The sequence below is a fragment of the Panthera pardus genome, unplaced genomic scaffold (genome assembly GCF_024362965.1).
Source record: "Panthera pardus isolate Hobbes unplaced genomic scaffold, ASM2436296v1 HiC_scaffold_13, whole genome shotgun sequence".
Taxonomy (NCBI): Eukaryota; Metazoa; Chordata; class Mammalia; order Carnivora; family Felidae; genus Panthera; species Panthera pardus.
In genome coordinates this window covers 55,044,836-55,067,224 of record NW_026526688.1, presented here as the reverse complement: position 1 = coordinate 55,067,224, position 22,389 = coordinate 55,044,836, and the positions used below count along the sequence as shown (strand labels likewise).

General features: G+C 43.9%; 1 protein-coding gene across 8 annotated transcripts; it reads left to right on the top strand.

Moving 5' to 3' along the window:
* Positions 1-184: 184 nt before the first annotated feature.
* Positions 185-8,964, top strand: LOC109262405 (uncharacterized). 8 transcript variants are annotated; one of them, XR_008421622.1, is made up of 5 exons: positions 185-367; positions 801-912; positions 6,778-6,897; positions 7,304-7,343; positions 8,002-8,964. XR_008421622.1 is itself a non-coding variant. In XM_019440985.2 (4 exons), exons 1-4 carry the CDS (start codon positions 1,648-1,650, stop codon positions 8,526-8,528), a joined length of 699 nt encoding a protein of 232 aa, XP_019296530.1. In that variant the 5' UTR covers positions 1,284-1,647; the 3' UTR covers positions 8,529-8,964. The 8 variants fall into 8 exon arrangements, 2 of the variants coding, with proteins under 2 accessions (XP_019296530.1, XP_019296532.1); XR_008421623.1 differs by lacking the exon at positions 185-367 and adding an exon at positions 373-458; XR_008421626.1 differs by lacking the exon at positions 185-367 and adding an exon at positions 436-454.
* The last annotated feature ends 13,425 nt before the right edge of the window (positions 8,965-22,389 follow it).

Sequence of the window (22,389 nt, the reverse complement as noted above, 5' to 3'; positions counted from 1 at the left end):
GCTGGACGCCGTGAGGGGAGGAAGCGGATTTTCCCAGCAAGATCTCCATGTACAGCTACATCTTTAGGGCTGCTCGGGTTAATATATGTCGTCAGAGGCTCCTCACGCCAATCCCGGGGCGGCGGGGGCGGTGCCTCTCGCTCTCCGCAATAAAACTTTTTGATGTTCTCGTTGCTAATTGTCGAAGTCCTCTTCCAGGATTGGCTGCCCCTTCATAACCATAAGATAATTAAAACGAGGGGGGGCAGGGTTAAAAAAACTTTTTTATCAGCTAGAGGTTAATGCAAGTGTTTAACAGATGCTGTCCTATTAAATTATCCCGCCCCCCCCCCCCCCAAGTCTCAAATATTGAAGAATCTCAAACCAGGTATAGTATCACTCTGCTTTCTTTTCTGGTTAAAAACAAACAAAAAAAGGTGGAGGGGACGCAGGTATTTCTTTTGGAGGTGTTTTTGTAGGTAACCGAGGCAAGAAAATCAGCAGGCAGCCGCGTGCTATTTTTGCGTGGGGGCCGAGCGCAGAGGCGGCGGGCGGCGGGGTCCCTGCAAAGGGGCGGTTGGGGGCCGGCGCTGTCTTCTCGCCGAGGCGCGCAGCGGGCGCGGCGCGGAAAGGCTGCGCCTCCGACCTGGGCGCAGGCTGGGAGTGCCCGCCTCGAGGTCTCCTTACTTACCCACCACGGTACGTGGCCAGGGCCGTCTGAGGTGGCTTCTGTTATCGTGGCTGCTTTTGAGGATCATGGTTAAGACCACCGGACGGACGGTCAAGCCGGTTGTAAATACCCGTCTTTCCATGTTCTTCAGGGACACCAGCCCCAGCGACGACCTTGGACGATTTCAACGCGCAGGCACCTCGATCCCCCGAATTCGTGGTGTGGCCGGTATCACTGTTCCCCTGGTTTAACTAGCCTGTTTGGTAAGTAACTGAATATTTTTTACAGCGTGTTCAGAGCTTATTTTCCAGTTTTTATGAACAAACATATAAATATATCTCTGCATTCCTGACTCTCCCATAAAAGCGGGCATCTGTGGAAAGCAGGTTTAGTTATCGGAGGGGAACCATTAAACAGCAGTTTAAGAGGCAGAGCGGGAGGACGGCTCGTGGATGTTTAGACTGCTGGCCTTAGTGATCTTGAACGCATTATAACGGAAAATGGATCTCCATTTGTAAGTCAGCGGGCTGCGCGGGGCACCAGGGCCGCGGCGCCCGCGTGGCGTGAGCATCTTGAGGAAGCTGGAGAGAGGCTGGGGCGGGGATGGACAGGGGCAGGAGCTGAAACATCCTCAGGACTTGGTTGGGAGTCGCAAAGGGAGCCGGCTATGCAGATCAGGATTCGACCCGAAGGAGTTTGGTGTGGAAAAGGGTGTCAACCAGGACCCCACGCGGCCCTAAATTAGAGGAAGCCCAAGGCAGGGTGCACAGAAGCGTGGGCCGGCCAGGGCGGCCTGGGACTCGCCACTGGGCCTGGCTGGGGTCACCCAGGGGAGACCTTTAACTCCACCTTGGATATCATACTTTGGAAGCAGACAGAGTCAGGCCCCAGGCCGCCAAGGGAGCCCCACCCCACAAAGGGAGCCCCACCCCAAGGACTCGGAAAGGACAGTCCATTCCTTTCCCGCTGGGCGCTTTCGGCGGAGTCCGCGGTTGGGGATGGAAAGCGAGGTCAGTGCTAATGGCGGGAGGGGTGGTGGGGGCGCCCACCTCCTGTGCTGCGGGGGGATGCAGGGCCGGCTCCCTCAGCCTTTGCAGCCCTGGGCAGCAGCGTGGAAGAAACACTGTTTAGATATTTCCGTGGCTGGGCGTTAGGACCGGGGAAGATCCTCGGAGAGGGGCTAGGAAACCCAATGTGGGAGTGAAGTGTCCGTTCGGGGCCCTTTCCCTCCCCTCCGCAAGGGGTCAATTTCCCTGGATGCCCCCAGCATAGCATTTTAAGGCAGAGAGCAGGGGGTGGGGAGAAGCTGAAATCAGATTTGTTGGTAAAGTGCCACTTGGGCATGGATCAAAATAGCGAGCTAGAAGCTCTCGACCCCCCAACTTGGATGGGTCTGAGATTTTAGCACAAGCAGGGTGTTTTAAAGACCTTGTTCTTCAAGGAAAGAATATAGGTAGTGTGATGGGGTTCTGTTTACATTTTCACCAGGGAGGCAAACCCTGAATGTGTAAATACTGGTAGTTCAATCCTCTGACATGTGATACTTTTTTTTTTTTTTTTAAGTCTGTTTATAAGAACACATCGAGGCCCTGGAAGCAGGTAGACAAAGTATGATGGTGGCACCCAGGCTAGCAACAGATAACTGCTCAGGGAAAGAAGTTGGCAGGCTGCTTTCAGACCCAGAGGGAGTTTTGGGAACTCAAAGGAAGAACGGCTGAGTTGGGGACTGGGATGCTCTGTCCATCAGAGGTGAGTGGCCTCAGTGTCGAAGCCATCAGAATTGGCCACTTTCAGCCTTCTCATGCTCTTTTAATTGAAACCAAAAATGGGCAAATCTCCTCATGGCCCCAGATATCACGGCAAGTGATAAAAGAGATGGAGAACACGGGACAGAAAAGAAAAAAAAAAAAAGTCGTAAAAGATGCTAATCTGAGCATCAGTCCTCACTGACAGTGTCATTATCAGTTAATTAATGCTGTGCAACAGTCTGGGGCTTCATGTAGCTCAGAGAGCCAGACCCAGAGACTACATACAGCCTCAGAAAGGCAATTTGGAGGCGGGGGACAAATGGGTGAACTCCAGCGTCCTTAACTGTAGTTATTAACTCGCAGAGACCAGACTGGCTGAGGGCCATTCTCAATTCACAACCAAATGAGTCCCATTTTTTTCTCATAGAGTCCTCTTTTGTACCTTTTGCTGCGGGTCTAGTGGGGTGCTGGGTTAGTCTGCTGCTTTGGAAAGCTGTGAGGCAGATCCACCTCAAGTTTGCCCCCTCCCACCCCCCCCCCACCCCCAGTTTAGACGATTAGACAGTCTTTGCTTTCTGGTGGTAGTGGGGGAGGGGGGAGAGTGATGGAGGAGAACAGTGGGAAAAGAAAGGGAGGAGGGTGAATTTCCCAGCTGAGATGTCAGCCAGGGACTGCACTAATGTGCACGCTGCTGAGCTGTCCCCCTAAGGGCACAAGTTCCGAGTACTCAAAGGGCGCTAGCATCTGAGGTGATGCAGGCTGTTGGCCACCCTGGGTGCCCGCAGGAGGAATCCTGGTGAGGGTGTACTAACTTGCCTCTCCTTTTCTGAGGCCATGGGCTGAGTTGCAACCAGTCTTACCCAAGTGGGCAGCCCCCTTTTGGAGACATGCTGTGATTCCGTGTCCAGTCTCCACTGTAGCTGATGCTGTACCCTTGTACCGGGCGATACGTCCGCCTCCAGCTAAGCAGACAGAACCGGGTTCAACAATTTGTTTTGCGCCCATGTCTCTTGGCTCTTTCCCTTCACTCCCACCCCTTCCTCTGGAAAAGACTCAAAGAGCCTGGGAGAAGCTGAGAACTAACTCCCTTGCAAACGTTTTGGTCTTGTGAGATATTCCTTTTAAAATCAATCTGCTTTAAACTAAATATTTTTTTAAAAAACTTCAGTCTGTTTTTAGGGAAAATACAGATCTCTCGGAGGTATTTATTATTACAAAGGCAAGGGCAGTTTGTATCTTATGTTTTGCTCATGAGAACTCAAAATAAACTGGACCTGAAAAGAACCAGGCCAGAGGGCCATAAACACACATTTTATGTTTACGGGAATTATGGCTCAATTCCCTTCATCGTTTTTCAAATCTCGTTTTACCTTATTTTCCTGACCAACATAGTTGGAGTGATGGGGCATTCCTTTAAATATCTATAACGCTCTTACATAAGATGAACCCCAGAAAGTGCCGAGAACTCCAGGAAGAACACCAGACCCAGAAGGTGGCAGAAAAAGAAATGTGTTCTTGGAGAAGTAACCTCAGCCTCACCTGTTCCAAGGAAGTTGTTTCTTATGACACCCTGATGGCTTTGCATTTTGTCTGAATTAGGGTGGGATTGAGTCATTTTATAAGCTAGCCACTTGGTCTTAGAACCTTCAGGACATGAAGAATAAGGCATACTGTCTGAGTGGCGACAAAGGATCTCCCAACTCGGGTTCCATCGTCCCTCCCTTTCTGGTTTGCCTTTTGGGAAATGGTTGTCTACAGACAGGGCAAGTGACAGTGACTCCAGAAATGTGGTGGTGCTCAGAGGATACTACTACAATGCAGGATCACGTTTGATTGGACTCTTATATCTGTTTCACAAGAAGTTGCCCATGGCTCTTATGAGATTTTATTTGTTCTGAGCACTTTCTTTTTGCATTTTGGGGTGGGGTGGGGTATTTGGGGAGTGATTCCTCTCCCCTCTTCTTTCCAATCCAGAGCAGATCTGTGGAGATGGGGGGGGGGAGGGGCTGATTCAGCTGCAATGACTGTGGAGGGGCTGATTGCTTACAACTCCTTCAGTCCAGTGTTTTTGTTTTTGTTTTTGTTTTCAGTCCAGTTTTGATTAGGAAACATTTAAGTCAGTGGAGAAAATGGGACTTGTTTGGTGCCTCCCCTCCATTTAGCCTTTCTTTCATATTCCCTTCTTCCCTCCCAGCCCTTTCCTCTTTCTCTCTCTCCCTCCTTCCCTCCTCCTCTCTACCCCCCCCCCCCCCCCCCCCCCCGCCCCCCTTCAAATTTGCCTTTGAGCAGTGCTTGGATTTCTGAGGTTTCTGATCCCTTCAGGTCATTGAACCTGAAACTGGTGAAGAATAAGATACTGGCTTCTCCTTTAGTCCTTTAAGAAAAATAAGTATTTTTGTAAAACACTGAGATATAATCGACAAATAACGCTGTGTAAGTTTAAGACGTACAATGTGCAAGAAAAATGTCACTGTCCAGTCTTACAGGTAGTGGGAATTTGCATTTTCTTCAAACGGTCCCTGAGAAGATCTTCATATTAACTGGCAGATGGGCTGCTGCTGTGGGAGGTTTTCACTGATACCTGGCCAGTTATCCAAGTTAAAATACTTATTCCAACAAAAGGGAACAAAAGAGAATGCACCTGAAAGGGCCTCCCTAGAGGCAGCAAGATGTGTATATAGGAGGTGCTATTGATGTTGTTATCAGAGGTAAGGTAGATCTGATCATTGCTGATTTCTAGTAAAGCATAGATAGTTTAGAGCACCAGTGGTGTGAGAAAATACATGCCACAGGATTTCTCCTAACTACTTTGTTTCAAGCAAATTACATACACACTGGCAATATTTTCTTCCAAACTAGAAGGAAAGCACTCCACATTCAGATGACGAGGAAGCAATTGTAATTTTGCATCCATGGTCTATGGGAAAATAAGCAGTCGTTAACTTCAACTAGTCTGCAAGAGGGTTCAGAATGAAATACAAAAGCGAATGGCAACTTAAAATGTGGAGTTTTGGACAAGCCATTTAAGTGAGGGAAGGTTTTGTTTGTGACTGGAGGCCCCATGCATTCCCAGTTGTAACCTCGGTGTAGCGAGAATTCTTAGGAAGTCCTGTTCGGAAGCTTCCTTTGCGAATTCATGTCGTTTTTTTGTTTGTTTTGTTTTGTTTTTAGCCCTGGCAGTTTCTTCCAACCCTTTTCTACTTTATTCTAGGGCCTTTGCTTCTAGACAAGGGACTTGAGCCAGGATGGTTAGGTTTCAGGTTAACAAAAAGAAACCCTTTTATTGTCAATATTAATGGCAAACCTCGATTTTTACAAGGTTTAGGTTTAGCGGCACGAGCAGATCAAAAGCAGCTTGGCTCGATTTCTCAATATTCTCCGGAGCTTAGACAATTAGCTGCAATTTTGCGTCGAACGAAACAACACAAAAATGTTAGTTACCAAAATGTTAAAGTTAGTCTTTCGGCAAGGATTTTACCTGTGTACAACGTGTCAGAAGCTAATAAATTCGTCCACTGAACCTGAGTTGAGTTTTGAAGGAAACGCCTTTAACAAAATGTGTGAGCACACTGTCTTCATTTGCAATGCCACGGAGACCTGTTTCAGCTGTGTGCATTCCACACTTGCCTTTCTGGCTGGGTAAGGATCCGGCAGACTGAGGTCTCTCTGGTAATTTGGGTACACCGAGTCTCCAGTTAATGATAGATAATCAGCCTTTGGGTCATTCGGTCATTCTCTTATTACAAACCCCTCCTGCTCTCTCTGATCTCCTTTCAAACTAAATTTCACACAAACAAATAAAGCAAGACAGGGACAAGTTCCTTAAAAAAAAAAAAAAAAAGAAGAGGGAGAAATATTAGAAACTCCTGATACAGAACTCTAAACAAGGAAAGGCAAGCTAAAAGAGGATAGGAAAGAACATCTTATCAAAATGAACATGCTGTGTACAAAACATTAGAAGAGAAGGCTCTGGTTTCTGTTAAAGTGACAGAAAATTAAAATAAAAATAATTGCAGGCAGAGAAGTTATAATATAAACAGAGAAGGCAGGATGCTTGCTGGAAATGCGCAGCACGAGGAGGCTAATTTGTTGTTACAGATTATATATCTGCACCGTGATAGGAGAGGCACTACTTTGTTCTATTTTCCAGAAAAGAATGGCTTTCTTCTTAGTACTTGTGTGAGTGCTCACTTAAGTTAACACAGGCCAAAACCTCGAGGAACAAAAAATGGAATTGCATTCTGCTTGCGAAGCATCCAACTTCAAAAGAAGGAATTGGTTGCATACAAAAAAAAAAAAAAAAAAAAGGCATTCCATTCAAAACACATTTAGAGGGTTCACTAAATTGGTATGACTGATGCTTTTTTGTTTTGCTGACAGAAGGTGCAGATCATTCTCGGGGAAGTCCAACCGAAACCAGCCCTCCCCTGCCCTCTGGAGTCTTCGTTTTCCAGCCTACATCTGCTTGAGACTCCAGAAAGAGACTTCAGATTGGCCAAGGTACATCTCTGATCAGATCCCTCTAGGAAAAGCTCAGGAATGTGTGACTCTAATTGTTCAGAACTCTGGTGAGAGTGTCCCTAGTGCCATTTTGCTGCCCCTGTCTTTGACAATCCCTTTTGGCCCAAGTCGAGGTCTCCGGAAGGGTCAAGGTCTAGCTGCTGGTGTCAAGCCCAAGCCCCAGGTTTTCAATCCTAGGAGAGGTTGGAACTTTGGCTCAGGGCTTGAACAACTCACAGTTCTCCAGGTTAGAGGGGCAGTCCTGAAACAGCAGCAGGTGGTGAAATTGTGACTCTGAGATTGTCCCGGACTAAAGTCTGGCATTCCTTGACTTGCTAGCATAGCTATCAAACAATCCATGTCTGTCCCATTTTAAAGAATCCACACTTCACTTTGTTTCTTCTAGGCCCAGTTTAAATGCCACCTCCTCCAGGAAGCTTTTCCAGGTATTGCTTTCCCTCTCTCTGCTCCCCCACATTAAGTCCCCTCTCCGGTGCACCCCCCTCACATATTCTCCGGTAGACTCCAGTGACTGTGGGTTCCTTGAGAGTCCAGTCAATGCATTGGGCCCAGCCTGGGATTTAACGGCTTGTATCAAAGGGATGACTTGGAGACAGTGGGTGAATTCTGCGTATCCCAGTTGCAAGTGGATTGCTTTTCTTTATTTTGAAAGCGACCAGAGCTAGGAGGTGGACCTTAGGGAACGGACCTTCATCTCCAGACTCTCTCGGGAGAACCAGGGAAGTCTTCCTCAGGATAGATCCCACTTGCAGTGGGTCTGAGCCATCAGCATCAGCGCCGAGAGTGAAAAACCCAGCCCCAGCCCGGGCCTCCCCGGGTAACCCCTCTCGACAACTTGAGCGCCAGAGTCAGAGCTGGACAGGGCGGACTCTCGGGCACCCAAATACTGGCTGCGTGATCTCGAACCAGATCATCCGTCTCTCTAACCCTTAGTTTCTTCATCTGAACAATGGGTTAATGACGCCGTCCTTGAGGGTGTGTAGGGAAGATTAGATGAGATCAAGATGCACTGGAGAGCGAGACGCCTGACACACAGGCAGCGCTCAATAATTACTTATGTACTGTCTCTTCCTGCCTCTTCAGCTTCCTCCCCTCCCTTCCAGCCTCCTCAAGACCTAGCCCGACGGCGACGGGCCAGGTGGCGTCGGAGGTCACCGCTTGCCTGCATGCCCCGAGCCAAGAGCAACCGCGGTTCCGCGGGGATCGCAAGGGCCTCAGGCCTCGCAGGACCGTGGGCACTGGAGAGTGAGATGTGGGGCTGCGGCCGCCACCCGGGAATGTTGGGGGACAAGGGGCGCTGCTCCGGATTTAGGCCGCCGGCCCTCCAGCCCTGCCTTGGCTGTTGGGCCGCCTCCTTCACCTTGGTTAAGTTCTCCTTTTGCTCCCCATTCCCGCTCGGGGTGCCCGCCACCAAGGAGGCCGGTTCGCCGCAGCTTAGGCCAGGGGAGGTCACTGCTCTGGGGCGGATGGACCCCCAGCTTCCCCCAGCTCGTCTCCGAGGACTTTTCGCCGGAGGCGGGCAGGAAGGGGTTAAGAGCACCCCTTCCCCCCTCCCTCGCGGCCAATCCAGAGCCCTGGGCTGCGGGCGAAGGCCGCCGCTTCCCTCCTGAGGTCTCATTAGGGAAACCCTCACCGCTATTTTCAACATTTCCTCAATCAAGTGCCTTTAAATAGAGCTGCACAAACAAATTGGCGGCAAAAGCGTAGATCTTGTCACGATTGAGACCAATCCAATATTTCAGCCTTGTTTGCTTTGCAATTACGGCTTGGCTTGTGGCTGCGGTGCCACCGGGGCAAATCTGCAGCCGCCCGCTCTCTCCACGGCACCCTCGGCGGGCGGAGGAAGCGACCCGCAGCGCCGCCGGAGGGAGGGGGGTGGCGCTGGAGGAGGTGGCGCGAGGGCGAGGGGCGGGCGGCGGAGCCTTCCCGAAGCCCGCGTGCGAAGGGCGCGGGCCCTGGGAAGGAGGCTGGACTTCTCAGGTTCCTGGCCGAGCCCCTGCGATACATACAGTAACAATAAAACGTGCGGTACGCCTGCCGAAACCAGTGTCGTGTCCTTATCCGGCTCCTTTCCCCCCCTGTTCCCTTGCCCCTCACTTCCGTCTCCACTGCTCCTTTCTTCGGTATTTGTTAGCGGTTACCGGTTTCCCCTTCTTTCTTGCTGTTAAACTGCAAGCATGATTTGTTATGTTTTCCATAGCTGCTTATTCTTGTTTGACTTCTTGTGCAAAGGCACTTTAAATCTGCTGCAGGAAGAGCAAAGCTCCAAATGGTTTGGATGGGCTCCTGCAGGCGCCTGGCTGCCCCCCTGCCCTCCCCCTCCCCCCTCCCCCCCTTCCCCCCCTCAGTTCTTGCGGGATGGCTCTGGTGTAAATCTGCCGCTGGGTGCGTTCGGTCACCGCGCCGGCCAGCAGAGTTTGTATCAGCAGAACAGTAGTTAACTCAAATCAGGTCCTAAGCCTTGTATTTCACAGACAATTAAATCTTGGCTGCTGTTGAACAAAATTGTAATATTTACTCTGCTCTGTACTGAGGAGCACTTTTAAAGTCAAAAACAAATACATTTCAAAGAGAAAATATGATAATAAATCTCTTTTTATGGATTTTCCCTGCATAAGTGGAAACAACGTGATTTAAATTCCGACGCCTTCACCCTCCTCTCAGGCACAGCTGAGGTTGTACAGATACTGTCTTTTAACACACAGTCTTCAGGTCTGGGGGGCGGCACCTGCATTTGTGACATTCAATTTCGTTTCCGAGGTTTCACACCCCACCCTAACCCACATAGGCAAATGCAACGAGGATTATGGAATAATTAGGTCTGGGATGTGAAGCCCATTTTCACACTGATTCCAGTGAGGTGCACATGACTTGGGTCATTATTTTATGACTTCATATTACCTTATAAATGACTACCCATTTTCCTCTCCTGTTGGCTTCTGAAGGAGGTGGGAGAGTTGAGGCAGAGAAATATTTTTAGGGGACTCTGGGGTACACGTTAAAATATGCTTCTTTATTATTATGTCAAAATGCGTAAGGTATGGACCTACATTTGTTTGCTGGTGGGCATAAAATAAATTCATGGCTATTCAAGTTAATCAGCAATCTCTTTAAAGCTTTACTTTTTTTTGGTTTATAATCCCACCTAGATTGTAGCTTCATTCTTCAGGATCACCCTCCTATGGTAACATTTTTCATTTTCAGTTTTATTTAAAGCAAACCTCAGAAATAATGGTTTCATAAAGTTGTGCAATGTCAAAGCCACACAATAATATTTCAAGTTCATATGTCATGCACGCCCGTGTATCTCTCTCAAGAAATAGGAAGCAGTAGCTAGAAAGGGTACCATTTCATGAAAATTCTGTCTTCACCAAAAAAAAAAAAACAAAACCAAAAAAAAAAAAAAAACCCAAAACTGGTCTGGCATATTATCCAATGCACAAATTATAATATTACTTTCATGTGTGTTAATCTGTTTAGTATTAAAACTGCTATGTCTTAACCATTAACATGTTTTACCACACTGCTTTCAAATGGGTGATCTCAGATAATTATGAAGATTTTGATGTTAATCCCATGTTAAGTGAACAACCATGAAAATAACCTTAAAGCATTATTATTCTAATATAAACGCCAACAAACACAATTATAGAGGGAACATGATTACTTTTTATCTGGCATTATCCTATAAGGATATGGCTACATTCATTTCTCTTTAAATCAGAGCAGTTTTCAATTACTTTTTAATACAATTTTTTTCAACACTGCATTTCACAGTATCTATAAACCACAACAACTTTGTGCTGACAGATACATATTTTTTCAACATTGTTATTCATTAGCTTCTTTGAAAACTCACTAAAATAGAATAATATACAAAAAACATCAAAATATAGAGAACAATTATTAGGTTCTACATATTTATTTAGGTAAGCCAATGTTATTAAAATTGAAAACATGTGCCCGGCATATAAATGTTTCTTTAAGAATTCTTTTTTTGGATGCACAGTTATTATTTTTTAAACCAACTCAGATTTTCAAGTACTGAATTTTCGCTCTAAACAGGCATTGCATTGTTTTAGACAGTAGCTCCTGGAAGCTACTGTCTTAGTATTTTAGACTTCCAAGCAACAATTGGAATTGGGTAAATGCTTTCAGCTGGGAGCACTTTCTTAATACCTTTGTAGGTAATAGGATTCCCTATTTGTGTGGGGTGACAAATGGACAGTAGGATGGACAGACTGCCTACCCGTTGTGGAATCTACCAGAAAATGAAGTTTTTGAGTTCATTTGTGGTCCGTCTAAAAGAAATTCTGCTAAAATGCGAAATCAGGAAAATCGAGTGAGTGATTTTTCTAAGTACTTTTATGAATGATGGCTTGAAAAGGGGGATGAAAAATATAAAAGGGAATGCAGAAACATAAAATCTGGAAAAGATAATTTCCTTAGACAGGATCTGGCTCTTTTTCTATAAACAGGAGGGTGATGAATCGGATCCATATAATGAAATAGATTGTTCTTGTTTTCTTCAATTGGGTGATTTTTAGAGTAGACTTTTCACCGGATGAAGAAGCCCAATTAAGGAGATATATGTAGATTTTTGTATATGGGAAAACGCTAGCTTCCATGATTTTTAAATATTGCTTTAAAATATAAAGACCTTTAATCCACTGTACCATTGTTCTTTCTTAAGGAATACATGTCTAAAAGCAGCGAATTTTTTCAAACTGGTATTAAACTGGAATAATGAAGTATGTCCATGAGATGATTTTCATAAACTCCCAAGTTGCTGAGAAAAAAACTGAAAAACAATTTTTTTTTCAGGAACAAACCAGGGGACTTTCTTATTATTCTGGGATAAATAGAGCAAGAAACTGCCTCCTTACATTCCTAGTAATTATTTTCATTTTTCCAAACATTGTTCAGTTCTATGCATTTTTTTTTTACTATTCAAGTAAAGATGATATTAACAACAAAATTACAGAATCTGATAGAGTGACTATTTTTGCTTTAATACAAATATAAATTATATATGGGCTGTTTAAGTGCTTAGTTGTTTGAATGCTGAATTTTTCTTTTTTCAGATAGAGTGATACTTAATGAAGTGTTTATAACGATAAATATGATGGCTCGTCAAAGGTAAAACAGTCATGAGACCAAAGTAGTATTTGAATCTGTGGGGTGTGAGCTGCACTTTGTAAATTTTAGTGCCTTTAAATCATGACCTAGGTTTTTTTTTTTTTTTTTTTTTAAGTTTATTTTGTTTGTTTGCTTTTTTGAGAGACAGAGACAGAGGCAGAATCCCAAGCAGGCTCTGTGTTGTCAATGTGGAGCCTGACACAGGGCTCCAATTCATGAACTATGAGATCATGACCTGAGCTGAAATCAAGAGTCAGGTGTTTAACCGACTGAGTCACCCTGATTTCCTGTGACCTAGGTATTTGTAATGAGGATATCCTGGAGGGAACGTCAGGAGTCCTCAAGGTACACAGGCAGGAGCACACAATCATATAGAGAAACTTGCCTTCAGAATAACGTTCCCAGCCTGCTCCCTTACCCCCCAACCCCCTGCCCTGTCATGTTTCTACTTGCTATATTTTACTAAAAGTCACAGAATTTTAAGGGTTGCTGTAGTTCAGTGGGCTTTTCTCTCCTTAAATACTTTAATATCATATGATATTAATATAACTACGTTAATGATTGAGAAGCTCACTCAGCTGTTCCTGTTTTTTGTCCTGTTCTTCACTCTCTGAACCCGTGGAAACAACTAGTTTACGCACTGAATTTTTCTCATTGCCTTGAATAATAGTTTTAGCTTATAATCTCAGATACATATGAGTAAATAGTAAGCCATATACCTTTTATTATATTATTGTTTATGCCCTGTGTCATGTTAGAAAGAATCTAAAGCCATATTTTCAAGAATTGGAAAGATACATTTAAAAAAGTCTGGCAAAGTAATCCCTGTAAATCTAATCGTAACTAATTTTGATGTTTATTACAAGATCAATGATGTGTTCTGGCGAATATTCGATCCCAAGATGGAGCAAAATCACATTTAAAATGAGACAAATTTTTAAAATGAATTTTGAGTAAATTGTTAATAAATCATCATAATAATACATGGAAATTAAGCTATTATTATGCATGGAAAGCTGCATAACATGGTGATTAAGAGCAAGTCTCCTGGAGTCCCGAGGCGGTTTTGAATCCTGACTACAATATGTTTCAGCGTGTGATCTTGGGAAAATAGCTATTCTCTGCTTCAGTTACCACATCTACAGAAGGTGGATAATGACTATAGACTGTTACAGCGTCATGATGAACATGTGGTGAGATGACTCCCACGAGGCTCTTAGTTGAGGGTCTGGCATAGAGTAAATGCTTAATAAACATTAGCTCTTCTTTTTGGCGTAGCTCTACAACATTGAAAAGTGGCATGCCACAGATACCTTTCTGAGTTGACAGCCCACAGATTTCACGGGCATTTGTATGAGAAGCCTACATTGGCTTGCAGACCTCGATGTCGACAGGGTAAAGGCAATGACTTCTGTCTGTCTTCAGAAGTTCTAGAAAGGTATGGCGAGATGGTCCCAGGGATAGCAATGGCTGGACTGGAAATCTAGCTTATTGCCATCTTGGCCATGTGTAGTGTGGTCAGCGGGTGCCTGACACAAAGGTCTAAACTGAGGAAAATGACACAGGAAGGAAATGAAATACTCTAGGCCCAATGGTCTCCCCATTGTTTTAATTGAGCACTCTAACAGTAAAACATTTAAGTACATATTTATTTGCAAATTATGTGTCTGCACTACTCTACTGATATATACATTATAAACCCACTCAAAAAGTGAACTAAAAATGGGCAAGATACAGAATTGAACAATAGGTTTAAATATTTGCAGGTGAGATAAATTCAGTATCATCAGGGGAGATAAATTTAGTATCATTGGCAGTAGATGCAAATCCACGTTATAAGTGGTCTTGGTCATTGGAAAATGCTTTGATTGACTTAATGGTTGATTTGTTTTGTTATTGTTTCTGCCTTGTTTTGTGGCTGATTAAAGCTCTTCCAGTGTCTGTTCTACCACTTTCTTGATGGTTTATGTCCGTATTTGAATTATCTTTAATCCGAAGTCCATTGTAGGGCTCTTTTTCTTCAAGTTGTTTTTAGTTATTTAGAGAGAGCATGCACACACACAAGAGAGCAGGGGAGAGGCAGAGAGAAGAGAGGGAGGGAGAGAGAGAGAGAGAGAGAGAGAGAGAGAGAGAGAGAGACAGAATCCCAAGCAGGCTCAGCATTGCCAGTGTGGAGCCCAATGCGGGACTTGAACTCAAGAAGCATGAGATCACGACTTGATCCGAAACCAAGATTTGGAGGCTTAAATGACTGAGCCACCTAGGAACCCCTGTAGGGCTTTAAAAAAAAAAAACACAAACTTCTGTCCATTTGGTGAAGATGAGTTTGGTTAAAACTAGAGTATGTAATCTGCGTCCACCTAACTGAGGCATTTAAGCCATAACACATCTCAGTCTATGTGAGCTTGTGTGGAGGCCACTATAAACTCCTCCACAGTAGAGATCTCCTCCTTCCCTAAGGATACCACGTGCGCCTCAGGAATATATTGTCCAGGACCAAGTGAAGGTGTTGGTGAGCTCATTTCTAATTGTTTACATAAAAACATACATAAAGAGAATTTCTAATATGGTCTTGCGCCCCATTCTTATGGTTTCTGGCATTTCTCTCCTTTGAGGTTCTACAGCAGAATGAATGAGACCCTTAGGTGCCCTGGACTTTGTTCTCGACAAACAGGTTCTGATTCTGTCCATTCTGAAGATAGAAGAGATGAACCGTCGGTGGCATTGACTGGAGAGGTGAAATAATTGTCCCAAGTTCACACAGTTTGTAGGCAGCAGAGCTGTGTTTGAACTTGTTTTCTGCAAGCAATATCATGCTGTTTCTGTCCCATCGTCTTAACTGACTTTGGAATTGTATTCATATTTGTCTGAGCTGAAGGGAGATGGAGGTACAAAACTGGACAGACGCAATGGTTCTAAGTGGTGCTGGGAAGGGATGAAGAGGAAGCAGGTACGCTGGGATATATAAGGATCAAATGGAGTCATGTAAAAAAAGGACTTCGCATTTATTGAGCACTTATTTTCCCCTGTGCTCATTACACACACTATTCCTTTAAAACAGTTCTTTACCTCAAGGGATAGGTTTTACATACAAGGAAATGAAAGTTCAGAGGTGTTAAGTAATTTGTCTAAAGCGCACAGGTTTTAAATTGTAGGGTTCAAACCAAAGACAGTGGCCATTAAAAATACATATTTTCAGTATCTGGGCAATGTTGACATAACAACGTATATTAAATTTGAAAGCCTCATGAACTGTTTTTATCCCAAATTGGCTTTCTGTCTTTGGCTAAAAATCAACCGTGACAGCACCAAACGCTGGCGAAGATGCAGGGAAACTGATCACAAAGACGCTGCTGGTGGGAATGTAAAATGGCACAGCCAGTCTGGGAGAGAGTTTGGCAGTTTCTTCAAAAGTAAATGTGCAGCTATCATGTGATTCAGCAATTGACCCCTGAACATTTATCCCAGATTGATGAAGACTTCAGTTCGCAGAGAAACCTGTACGTGAGAGCTTACGGCAGCTTGTTCATGACAGCCCCAAACTGAGAACAACTCAGAGGTCCTTCAAGGGATAAACAAACTTAACCATTCCGTTAACAGTGAAGCATGTAGGGCTCATCGTGGTACATCCATACCATGGAATACTATTCAGCAACAAAAAAGGAATAACTTATTGGTAAGGGCAACAACCCAAATGAATCTCTAGAGAATTACACCAGGTTAAAAAGAAAAAAAAAGGTCACCACAAAAGGTTATACCCTGTATGGTTCCATTTCCATAACATTCTTGAAATGACCAAGTTTTAGAAATGGAGAAAAGATTAATGGTTTACTAGAGGTTAAGCAGCAGTGGGAGTCACAGGAAGTGGGTGCAGCTACAGAAGGGCAACAAGAGGGATCCTTGTGGTTATGCAAATGTTCTGTATCTTAGCCGTATTAATGTCGATATCCTGGTTGTGATATTTTACTATAATTTTGCATGTTACCATAGGGAGAAGCTGGGTAAAGGGAGCAAGGGGTCTCTATTATTTGTTACAACTGCATGAGAATCTATAATTACTTCAAAATAAAAAGCTTAATAAGAAAGTCGGCTGACCTTCAGTGGCTTCCAGAACTGACCTGAAAATAGGGGAAAGTTGGGATTGAGAATGGGAGTTGTGAACTTTAAGAATTATTTTCAGTGCACCGCTCAAACTGGGTCTGAATTTTTTCCTTCTGATCTTTATTATGGATTATCATGCAATTCTTACTGCTATTTTGGGGAAGAAAAAAAATGTCACCTCTTCATCGTAGGACTTCTAGTTTGCAAACCATTGTTATTTTTTTTAGTCCATCAGCTCTCTCACTTACAGAGTAGACGATGAAACTAGATGGGCTCCCGGCTGGCTCAGTCAGAACAGCATGGACCTCTTGGTCTCCTGGTCATGAGTTTGAGCCCCAGGTTGGGTGTAGACATTACTAAAAATAAAATAAAATAAAATAAAATAAAATAAAATAAAATAAAGTAAAATAAAATAAAATAAAACAAAATAAAACAAAATAAAACAAAATAAAATAAAATAAACTTAAAAAGATGAAACTAGGTTACATTGGGTCTTATTGTCACATCTATTCTTAAAGTCACAGAAGAGTATTTATTTATTTTTATCCTTCTTTTCTCTTTGTCCTTTTAAACTTATTTTTTCTCTTTTCCCCCGTATTCCATTTGAACTCATATTTCCCGATACTGTACTATTTAATCAAAAAAAATCCAATAAGGCACATGTTGTAGATGGAATTAGTGATGTCATTCTTAAGATGCAGAATATAAAGATATATTGATTCTCCACACAGTACTGCATACGTGCAGTAGGCTTGGATGTTCTGATTTTTGGAGAGGTATAGTGGAAATTCTATGTGTAAATAAAAAAACGATGATTTGTTGAGAAGATAAAGGCACAGTCACAGGACCCTCTGCAAACACCTGCCAGTGCCAGAGAGTGACTTCGTCATCACAGAGGAGATACCGTCACTGCAAATAGGGCTTCCATCGGGAGAATTTCAGGACATATTCTGGGGAAGGGTTAAATAAATCAGGGGACTTGCTGACAGCAAGTGGTATCTTTGAGTGGCTTATTTGTAACACAGCATCAGAGAATTGAAATGAGTCCCAGGTGGTCTTTGGGAGCTGAAAAAAGTCCCAATGAATTGGCCAACGTCAGCCCAGGATTCATTTCAACATCACTGAGCAGTCTCTAAGTGACGGTTTATCAAATACCACCCTCAGAGAAGATTATGCTAAATACAGTGGTGGAACTAACATATGTTAATCCAGGGAACGTTAGTTATAGTTCACTTAAATGACTTCTCTCATTGCAGCATTAGAAGACCCTAGAACTGCTCTTTTATAATATATTCAGTTCTATCACTGTTACTACAACACACACATCTTTTCCAAGGAACTTAAAGCTCATTGAATTCTGTTTTCTTTTTTTAACATCTATTTATTTTTGAGAGAGAGAGACAGAGCACGGGCCGAGGAGGGGCAGAGAGAGGGAGACACAGAATCCAAAGCAGGCTCCAGGCTCTGAGCTGTTAGCACAGAGCTGGACGCGGGGCTCAAACCTACCAACTGGGAGAGCATGACCTGAACCCAAGTTGAATGCCTAACCAACTGAGTCACCCAGGAGCCCCTAAAGTGCACTTCTTTCTTTCTTTTTTTATTTTTTATTTTTAATGTTTATTTTTGGGAGAGAGAGAGATCGTGAGTGAGGGAGGGACAGAGAGAGAGGGAGACACAGAATCCAAAGCCGGCTCCAGGCTCTGAGCATCAGCACGGAGCCCAATGGGGACTTGAGCTCATGAACGCGAGATCATGACCTGAGCCCAAGTCAGCCGCTTAACAGACTGAGCCACCCAGGCTCCCCTAAGTGCATTAAATTCTTAAATTTAATTCTTAAATTTTTCAGTCACACTGAAAAAGATTTTTTTATTCTAACGATGTATTTAATCTCTTATTCTCTTATAATACTGTATAATACAATTTATTCAAGAATGCCGTAGTTGGATGCTAAAATGAAGTCTTTCAACTCAACCAGCTTGCAGTGGAATGAAAGATGTCAAAAAAGACAATTGAGGGACACCTGGGTGGCTCAGTTGGTTAAGCATCCGACTTTGGCTCAGGTCATGATCTCCCGATTCATGAGTTTGAGCCCTGCATTGAGCTCTGTACTGACAGCTCAGAGCCTAGAGCCTGCTTCAGATTCTGTGTCTCCCTCTTTCTCTGCCCCTCCCCCCCACCTCTGAAAAATAAACTATAAAAAAAAGGTGATTGTCTGGAGACTAGAGATGCTGGAGAAGATGTGGAGAAATGGGAACCCTCTTGCACTGTTGGTGGGAATGCAAACTGGTGCAGCCACTCTGGAAAACAGTGTGGAGGTTCCTCAAAAAATTAAAAATAGACCTACCCTATGATCCAGCAATAGCACTGCTAGGAATGGACCCAAGGGATACAGGAGTGCTGATGCACAGGGGCACTTGTACCCCAATGTTTATAGCAGCACTCTCAACAATAGCCAAATTATGGAAAGAGCCTAAATGTCCATCAACTGAGGAATGGAAGAAGAAATTGTGGTTTATATACACAATGGAGTACTACGTGGCAATGAGAAAGAATGAAATATGGCCCTTTGTAGCAACGTGGATGGAACTGGAGAGTGTGATGCTAAGTGAAATAAGCCATACAGAGAAAGACAGATACCATATGTTTTCCCTCTTATGTGGATCCTGAGAAACTTAACAGAAGACCATGGGGGAGGGGGAGGAAAAAAAAGGTTAGAGAGGGAGGGAGCCAAACCATAAGAGAGTCTTAAAAACTGAGAATAAACTGAGGGTTGATGGGGGGTAGGAGGGAAGGGAGGGTGGGTGATGGGCATTGAGGAGGGCACCTGTTGGGATGAGCGCTGGGTGTTGTATGGAGACCAATGTGACAATAAATTTCATATTAAAAAAAAAAGGTGATTGATACTACACAGCCTGAAAAAAAAATTGCAGCCCACATAGACATTTCCAGCTGCTTACCAGGAGGAAGTGCCAGGGGATACAGGGGCCATGCGAAACAGGTGAAAGCCAGAGGACAAAAAGTCCTCATCCCACATCTATATAAGAGACTGTAGCATGACTGGTCCACCTCAATTTATAGTTTTCCCAGACCAAATAGACAAAGGAAACACAAACAACAAACAGTCAAAATCCCCAAACCAACAATAATACAACAAAAACTTTCATATGAGCCAAAACAGAAATTTGGCTTTTATGAGGTTGATTCGAGGTCAAGGAAAGAATGATCAACTTTTGAGAGGAAGAAAGAGATCATCAAAGCCAGGGGAAGCTCAAAGTGGGGTTTAATAGCAGCTATCGTATTGCTCCCAATCCTTGACCATTTCTGATGCAGCTGTTTTGGTTTAAGATGTTCCCATTCCTGTTCCACTAACACGGCCTTCCACAGTGACCCGAGTGCACACACCCAGGCACTCGGGCCTTTCTAGATAACCGTAAACCCCTCAGAGAATTACTGCAGGGGCAGTGTAAATGGAACTGATGAAATCCAATATAGCATTTAGCTGAATCACTGTCTGAGGTTAAACCCAGTGAACAGCTAGCAATATTGGGAGTCTCCTCATACCTGTCAAAGTTGCACTGATGGCATTTTGTGAAAATTATGCACATGTGGGGAAGTGATTTTTTATGTTTAATATCAGCAGACTTTGGGTTAGTTACTTGGATGCAACTTTATTTATTTCTTTTTTTAATTATTAAGGACAAGAGTGGTGATAAGCTTCTTACTCTGGAGAATATTTCTAAATGTTATAAGACATTAGGCCTTTTGGAGAATTCGTTTTACTGGGTGGTGGACCTTGTCTTCTCATTTGCAAAAGGAAGATGATTTATTACAGGGTGAATGTTTGCACAGAGCAGTGAGCACCTCTAGGAGAGTGTGAAGTCCTAGAAGTTAGTCAAGGTCTTGTTCTGCCCCACCTCAGGAATTAGAGGTTGGGGGTGCCTGACTTGCTCAGTCGGTAGAACATGGGACTCGAGCTCAGGGTTGTGAGTTCCAGCCCTGCGTTGGGCATACGGATCATATAAAAAAAAAAGGAATTAGAGGTTGGAATAATAATTGTAATGACATTGTATGTCAGGCCCTTTTCTTTTTTTTTCTTTCAAGATTTTATTTAAGTTCAAGTTAGTTAACATATAGTGTAGTATTGGTTTCAGGAGTAGAATTTAGTGATTCATCACTTACATATAACACCAGTGCTCATCAGAGCAAATGCCCTCCTTTTTGTTTTTAATGTTTATTTATTTTTGATAGGGGAAGGGGCAGAGAGAGGGAGACAGAGGATCAGAAGTGGGCTCTGTGCTGACAGCAGAGAGCCCAATGTGGGGCCCGAACCCATGAACTACGAGACCATGACCTGAGCTGAAGTCGAGTGCTTAACTGACTGAGTCACCCAAGTGCCCCAGAACAAGTGCCCTCCTTAATGTCTATCACCCAGTTAGCCCATCCCCCCACCACCTCCCCTTCAGCAACCTTCAGTTTGTTCTCTATAGTTAAGTTTCTAATGGTTTGCCTCCCTCTCTGTTTTTATCTTATTTTATTTTTCCTTCCCTTTCCCTATGTTCATCTGTTTCGTTTATTGAATTCCACATATGAGTGAAATCATATGGTACTTGTCTTTCTCTAACTGACTTATTTCTCTTAGCATAATACACTGTAGTTCCATCCGCATCATTGCAAATGGCAAGATTTCCTTCTTTTTGATGGCTGAGTAATATTCCGTTGTATATCTATATACCACATCTTCTTTATCCAGTCACCAGTCAATTGACATTGGTTTCTTTCCATAATTTGGTTATTGTTGATAGTTGTCAGGCCCTATCATTATTATTTTTTTTAAGTTTATTTATTTTGACAGAGAGAGAAGGAGAGAACAAGGGGGGGCGGGAGGGACAGAGATAGAGGGAGAGAGACAGAATCCCAACACTCTGTGTTGAGGCCAATGGGGGGTTCAATCTCATGATTGTGACCTCATGACCTGAGATGAAATCAAGAGTTGGATGCTTAACTGACTGAGCCACCCAGGTGCCCCTGACAGGCCCCTTGTTAAGTGCATTTCCCATATAAACTCATTCATTTTTTACAGGTACTATGATACAATTGACCCTATTTTACAGATGAAAAACCGAGACCACATAGAAGTTACTAGGGTCACACAGCTACTGAGTAACAGGAAGGAATGAAACTCATGCAGACTGGCTTTTGATTGCATTCTCTTATCCACTCTCATTTGTTCACTTGCCACTTACTAATTGAACATCTAGTATACCACAGGCATTGGGTTTTATGTATGCAATACTTTAGTGAATCCAGATGGATGTTTGTACTCTTTGAGTTTATAGCCTATTGGGCGTGAAGCTAATGACTTACTATATAAAGTACTTGATGTTATGAGAAGGTATTAGTCAATATTTATATGGCACATTGAGGGGCACCTGGGTGGCTCAGTTGGTTAAGCGGCCGACTTCGGCTCAGGTCATGATCTCGTGGTCCGTGAGTTCGAGCCCCGCGTCGGGCTCTGTGCTGACAGCTCAGAGCCTGGAGCCTGTTTCGGATTCTGTGTCTCCCTCTCTCTCACCCTTCCCCGTTCATGCTCTGTCTCTCTCTGTCTCAAAAATAAATAAACGTTAAAAAAAATTTAAAATATATGGCACATTGATTGTGATATAAGCTCCTTAATAAAAATAGGTAGCCCGACTCCTTCCCACACAACCTTGGTTGTCTTTTTCCTTCTGCTCTCCATTGAGTATGTAAGAAGGTCAGCTCACTTAAATGTGACCCCTCAATGTCAGGCACCGTCACTGTGTCCTGATGTGTATCTCAGGTCACAGACAAGGTGGGCAGGTCCCCTACTGGGATATAAGCTGTGCCAGTAACAATGGTGGTAGAGGTGGAAGTTGGGGGCAGGGTGATCTTAGAATGCATTGGTGTTGGGCCATTTTTATTTTTTTTTAATTTTTTAAATTTTTTTTTTTAACGTTTATTTATTTTTGGGACAGAGAGAGACAGACCATGAATGGGGGAGGGGCAGAGAGACAGGGAGACACAGAATCGGTAGCAGGCTCCAGGCTCTGAGCCATCAGCCCAGAGCCTGACGCGGGGCTCGAACTCACGGACCGCGAGATCGTGGCCTGAGCCGAAGTCGGAAACTTAACCGACTGAGCCACCCAGGCGCCCTAGGTGTTGGGCCATTTTTGATGTAGAGTCATTCAACTCTGGAATATCACTCTGCATTCA